This window comes from Myxine glutinosa, chromosome 8 (assembly GCF_964187855.1).
Source record: "Myxine glutinosa chromosome 8, kmMyxGlut1.1, whole genome shotgun sequence".
Classification (NCBI taxonomy): Eukaryota; Metazoa; Chordata; class Myxini; order Myxiniformes; family Myxinidae; genus Myxine; species Myxine glutinosa.
Window position 1 is genome coordinate 69,703,711 of NC_136268.1, and position 7,212 is coordinate 69,710,922.

General features: G+C 48.8%; 1 protein-coding gene across 1 annotated transcript in view; it reads left to right on the plus strand.

The window, feature by feature from the left end:
* The window catches only part of LOC137433132 (NBAS subunit of NRZ tethering complex), a 48,173-nt gene extending 47,431 nt beyond the window's left edge, over positions 1–742 (plus strand). Inside the window, exon 11 of the mRNA XM_078782789.1 lies at positions 594–742. Within this exon, the coding sequence (XP_078638915.1) occupies positions 594–644 (51 nt within the window). The 3' untranslated portion in view covers positions 645–742. The remainder of the gene's footprint in view (positions 1–593) is intronic.
* The last annotated feature ends 6,470 nt before the right edge of the window (positions 743–7,212 follow it).

Genomic DNA, 7,212 nt, shown 5'->3' on the forward strand with positions numbered 1-7,212 from the left:
TTGTAATCAAGTAATCAGCAGAGGTTGGGACACCTGTAGGAATTGTTTGCTTCAACTTTCAAGGCTTAATTTACTTACATTGCTGCAGAACAGCTGTAAGTTGTTAACCCATTACTTGTTCCCTGAAGAAGGCCTTTTTTACAATACAGTATAACTGTGCAATTTACATTATTTTGCCGTTTTTTCTGACCTAAACTTTTTTTTTAACCTTGAGCAGTTAGTTTACTGCTTACCTTTGTACCATTTCAGATTATTCACTGGACTTGAATTGCTTAAATTTCAATAAAAACTAGAAAAATTGAGGTGTTCTAAAACTTTTGACCGGTAGTATAGATTACTAGCAGAAGTACCCGGCGTTGCCGGCCGGGTGGGGTGGGGTGGGGAGGGGAGGGAGGAGGACTGAGGGAGGAGGGAGGAGGGCTGAGGGAGGAGGGCTGAGGGAGGAGGGCTGAGGGAGGAGGGCTGAGGGAGGAGGGCTGAGGGGTGAGGAAGGGAGTGTGGGGAGTGGAAGGGGGTTCATCACCTTTTCATTGAATATATGATGGTGAATGTGCCGTTCATCACGTTTCTGAGTTATGTGTGATGCCGCTCAGGAAGAAGAAGAAGCCTTACTACCAACTTCATACACTTCCGGAATGGTATGATTTATTTGTGTTCAAATGTCTGGTGATTGTTTTGTATTTATTTATGCGAATGTATACTTGTATACAACTGTCATTAATTTTAAAAGGCTTAGGCACTATTGAGCGTTTTATTTTTATTTATTTATTTATTTATTTAGCCTACAACACTCCCAGGCAATCACTGATGAACCTCTGAAAGTATGACGAAGATCCGTTCAGCCATCTCTGAGAAAAATTGTGACACACACACACACACACACACACACACACACACACACACACATACACACACACACACACACACACACACACACACACACACACACACACACACACACACACACACACACACACACCAACAGCTCTCTTATATACTGTAGTAGATATATTAGGTGTACCGGAAAGTAATGTCATTTTTTTTAAGCTATGTAATTCTCTTTGAAAAACAACATCATTATTTATTTTCAAAAACAACAAAAACAAAAACAACAAAAAACAACATCAACAAAAACAACATTTCAACATTATAATATATATATATATACAGCAAACCAACAACTAAGTATATACACCACATGTGTACCAAAAATGATCATAACTCGAGATTTTATTTATAACAATAATTTCAAACCTCCGCATGTACTGTGTGGGCCCAAGACCTATCATTCAGCATTGTACGTGCTGTGGTTATGACGTTTACGCCAATCCGAATCGGATGCAATCTGTTAACTTGTGTGTGTATATATATATATACGTATACTTACTTTTTCCACATGTGAAATTTGCATTTATGTTTATTTAAATTATACAATGGACTACAAAATGTAAATGTTTCATGATATTTGTTATATTATATCACCTATATCTGTCAATGTTGTTGAAATGAAGATCAAATAGCTGTATGTTGAAATATCTTGAAAAAGTCAAAACTTGACATGGGGTGTACTTACTTTTTCACGTGACTGTATATATTGTTACGGTTTCCGCGCGACCCTCCTGCCCTTACCAAGGGGAGATTAAGCCCCTTGTTCTTTTTGGGTCGTCGCAACCGAGAGACTTGAGTCACCCCTCCCGGGCAGACACAAGTTAGGGTTTCGGGACAATTATCGCACGTACCTAAGTACCTACACCGCCGCGAAAGCGGGGATCAAGCCTCGCACGTACCACGCGTAATTTGAGTACGTCCGAGCGGATGGCATACCACGTGGTCCGTGCAGATCTCTGGTATTGGAACCCAATTCGAGCGGTTTTATTCGTACCACGCTTAGTCAATAGATGGAAGGGACGAGACGGTCGAATAAAAGGAAGAACACAGGTTTAATAATTATTTACACTATTATGTACAAGGATCGGTAGAAAGCAGAGACACAGGGCAGAACTTAAACAGTCTTAGCTTATCCCCAGACATGGGCCTGATCACACTCACAGGGGGAAATGAAGGAAGGATGGTGTTCACGCGCTGAGTGCGCCGGCTTGGTCGTCCAGGAACAGCTTCGCCTGGCGTGGCCCTCCCCGGTCACAGCACGTCCCTCGATGAAGGCAAGCAGGCGGCGGGAGGGATCCTTGCAGCGCGTCTCTCGAACAAAGGGCAGAGCAGGCAGGCGGGAAAATGTACGCGTCTCTCGCCAGGCTCGGCGGTTTCTCACAGCGGGATTAATTAACAGCGCGCTTTCGCTCGCGTAACTCGATAGAGAGGATCCGCCTCAAGCTCAACTGAGCGTTCAACTTGTTCAAGCGCCTCACTCCTCAAAACTCGTTCAACACTCACAAGCGCCTCTCCCATAACTACTCGGGTGGGGGCTTTGCGCAAAGGGTTTTATTGCCACACCCTTAGCCCCATCGAATGTTCTAACCACGCCTTTTGACGCAGTGCTAAGCCACTCCCTTCGAGCCCTGATTGGCGGCTCGCGCTTACCGTCGGCTTCTCCTCCGCCTTCCTTCGGTCTTGCCTCGACTTGTCAGGCCTGCCTCGTGTTAATTTGCGCCAAAAACCACAGTATCGAGGCGGCATAAGCAATGGAAGGACCTAACTCTCATTATTCTACTCAACGCAAAACTAACACAGGAAAAGGACTATGCTTACATTTACTAAGACATAACTGAACTATCGCGAGGCTATGTGTTGTAGTGTGACTAAACTATGAGGGGGAAATTAACCTTTATTGTACAAATTCAAAACCGCAACAATATATGTATATATATATATATATATATACTGTATATATATATATATATATATATATATTTATATATATATATATATTTATATATATATATTGTTACAGACACGACTTTGATGTTAAGGTGGGCCGAGCGGAATGGCCGTCGTGTCCGCACAAATTACCCGATTGTACTCGAACGTTGACGAAGCCGCGCCACGCTGGCTCAATAAGGAAAAAGAAGACACGGCTGAATTATAATGACAGACACCAGGGATACGGTTCTCAAGACCTCCGGAGGAGATTATATTCGTGCGGAAGGTCAGATTACAGGGACGAGAGGTACAACATAGAAAGACAAGCACTTAGACACAATCTTATATTATTCCCCAACAGACGACAGGCAAACGGGACAAGGCTGACTCACACGGGGGTTGATGGAAAGGACAGCGGGTATCGATGGCTCAAGGTGCACTCTTGGCTCAAGGACAGGGTCGACCCGGTCCGGTCCAGAGATGCGGAAGGTTGCACAGCGCTCGAGGTGGTAACGTTCTTTCACAGGCGGGTTCTCTTCCTCTCCGCGATCGCAGGCAACGTTCTTTCTCCAGCTGGGGGCGCATCTGACGTCACATCCGGCGCGTGGCCGCGTATATCCGGCGGGGAGTGACACGCCCTCGGCTCGTTAGCTCCGCCTCGTGGAATCGGCACGTTGCTTCTCATTGGGTGCGTGCGGGGGGTTTACCAGGCTCCGCCCTTGACGAGGAGCTGACAAGGAGCCCCTTCGTGGTAACCCCGTGGAGCGCATGGTCTGGAGCGCATCGTCTGGAGCGCATCGTCGATGGCGGCGAACCGAGCCGGTGGGAGGACGCACACTCCCCCCCGCGCAGCGCCGTGCCCCTCTGTTGTTGTAGACGGGGAAGAAGATGGGAGGAGGTATGGGAAAGGTCCTAAACTCACTACTGATGCCATATAATCACATTCTGGTGCAACGAAGAGTCATAATTAATGGAAACGAGGCCTTAACTGACATAGACTAAGAATAACTAGGAAGATGTCCGAAAGTTGTCTACGTGTGGTGCGGTGGACCTGGGCACGACATTTAATGGGGGAATAAGGGGAAGGTCGGCTCTACTGATTGTTATTTACATGCAATGGGACTAGGGAATGGGGGATTGGGGAAAGTTGGGGAGTATTGGAGAAAATAGGGGAATATTTACAAGCGGATATGGAGGCCAAATTCCATATTCGCAACATTGCACCCTTCTCTACCCTCGGGGCGTTCCGACCCGATAAATTTTTACCTACTTTAGTGTGGCACGCAATGTAGTTCCCTCTACTATTAACTCTACCCTGAGTGCGACAGTTTTACAGATATTCACAAATGAGTAAATATGTCCCCCTGCGACGTTGCACCCTTCTCCTCACAGAAACACACCCACAGGATAACCGAATCCGGAAAGAATTCTCAAACTACACATACAGCCGGTAGGGAGCATTATTTACACAAGACTACGATGATATTTACACTACGATCCAGGACCTGTTTTTGGAGGAACACATGCAGATGTTATGCATAGAGAGAGCACGCTTGCCAGCATCGATACACCAACCCACGAGTGCTCTGTGGCCGACGGCCTTTAATAACGTGCAGAGCACCCTTCCCGAGCATCAAAAGCACCACCCCACCACCAATCGGTGCAGTCACCATTGTTCATTGGAATAAAAATAAATTCGACAACCCCTAACCCTGCAGGTGTCTCTTGCTCTTCTTGTGGTGCACTTGGTGTTAACTAAAAGTGGTTCACCTGTATGGCATAGGTGCCACGTTGACCCCTAGGTCCATCCCCGGGTGGTGCTTGGCCGCAAACGAACTGCGGTCCATTGTGGGTGGCCACAAACATTGCGGTCCATATGGTGTATCGATCCCGGCAGCAAACAGCGAAAGTGCAGGCCCACAACTGCGCAGCCAGCAGCTCTCTCTCCTCTCTCTCTACCCCAAAGCCAGATCCTCGGAGGTGGGAGACAAAAGAAGCAGACAAGTGAGTAAGGTGGTAAGGGCGCAAAAGTGCACGCAATGTAAGGTGATGCACACTGGGGGCACATGGGAACCAGGTGAGACAGGTACGTTCCTATCGTACGCCCCCCCCCCCCACCAGGTAACCTACATGGCCCCTCCCTTACCCCTTACTGTATCCACAAAACACAACACTACCCATAAACATCTACTTTACAAATCAACAAACATCCCTACTGTCTTCCCCGTTCCTCCCATATACCAAATTCGTCTTCTCTCCCTCCTAACCAATCAAATTTGCCATTTTCAACTCTCATCAAAATTTGCCATCTCCAACTCAACATCATAATTTGCCATTACCAATTCATCATCAGTCCCTCCTAGGGAGGGAGAGATGGAATCACCCCAATGTCTCATCCACGTCGTGATGCGTCTCACAAATCCACACAGCGATTCATCTCCTGCAACAAAACAAAGAAAACACAGGTGTGGAGTCATCATCATCACCACAGGCAAGTGGCTGCGTATGGTGCGACAGGTTCTTCAATCCTAACTATTTCCTAAATGACTTTAACAACTTTACACTACCCGGGGTCTTTCTCCGGCCAAACCATTGGCCCTCTTACACTATGGGTTCTAAAAACCAATTCCCATTGGCCAAACTGTGGTGCTTTTCAATTTGGGGTCTCACTCCCCCGATTCATCTCCCGGGGCCCTCGCACAATTTCTGGGCTGTGGCGTGTACCTCTCCCAGTGGGTCTACCCACCTGCACACCTCCACCACTGCGGTTGCCTCCGAGCTTACCTGCTCCTTACCCTAACCAGCTACCTGGGGAAGGCCCTCTGGCACTCTCCCCACTCGGTGCCCTCTCTGGCACTGGGCTACCCGGGTCCATCCTCCGGATCCTCGGGCCCCATCCACAACTCTACCGGCTCCCAGAGCCCACCTGCGGCCTCACCTGGCCGACATCCTCACAGTGGTGGAGTGCCCAACCAACTACACACACTAACAGGCTACACGCCCAGCCATTTCCACAACACTAATGCACCCATTCACAACACCATTCTGCAACCGCACCACAAATGCCAATATCCAACCACAACTTACCTATACCCTCTACCTAACACTTACACTACCCGCCCCGGGTATTCGTGAAAGGGGTCCACTCTTCCCCCATCCACACCTTCGCACCATGCACACCACTCCGTACCACTTACTCCAACTCCCTCCACACACCTGCACTTGCACACCTGTGCTCTCACACCTGGTGCCACCTGCACCCTTCTCTCCCCAAGCGCATTCGCGCTGATCCACAACACTCACTACTCATACACGGCTCCACACACCTGTCCAGTTGCACACCTGTGCAATCACACCTGTTCAATTCTCACAAACACGGCATCATCTCAGCTAACTACTCCCTTCTGAAACTTGCGCTTCCCAGTCGTCCCTTTAACTATTGCGCTCCCTCGTCATTATCAACCACACTAAACTACCTGCGTCCCCACTACAGGTATCAGTCACTAACTAACCTTAACGTTACCTACTGTCATCTTCGCTAGATCCCTACACACAATATCCTAACCCACCCGGGCTAGTTTTCACTGCCATACACCCCATAAGCTATAGCTCCTTTGCCCCACATGGGAAGGATGGTGGATTTGCCATCCCACCACATCGGGGGTCTTTCACTATCAATTTTGCTCGTCCAAATCCAACAATCAAAAATTTTCCATTTAGTGCCAATTCTATTCACTTTTCTAAATTTTGTATCAAATCACTACTATCACTATCACCATCACCCGTCTACTTATTACATCCTCTCGGTGCGCCAATTCACATCTACAGCCCGGCTTCGTACAGCCGAGCAATGAATGCGGGTTCTTTTGTGTCCGCGGCTGGATACGTCCCGCATTCGGGGCAGGGACGGAGGCTTACCCGGGCCGAGATCCCATGCACCATCTCGGCACGGAGCCATCCCATGGCTCGATCTCGACCTGCCGGAATGCCTCAACAGAAAGTGGTCGCCATGACGACCCTTCCTATCCAGCCGCCCGCTCCGCCTATTGGAGCACAGACGTGGCCGTTCAAAGCGAGGCCCAGCGTGGATCGCGCACGGCGGTTCTTTCGAACCCGCCGTGGCTCGGATCCCCGCTGGTTCTCGCGGCACGCGAAGCCCGGCACGCACCGAGGGCCCGCTTCGGCTATAAGTCGTTCTAAACTCTACCCCGTCTAACGTCGATGCTTCACCTGGACGCTTACACCCCGCAGCCCGTTCCTTGCTCACACATCCAGCCGTTTCCATGCTCCTTGTACCGTTCCTTACACACCCAGGTACACCCATTCCACTCACAGCCTTGGTCACACACCTGACCACCGAACACTTTGGCACACATTCGTTGCTCGCACACCTTA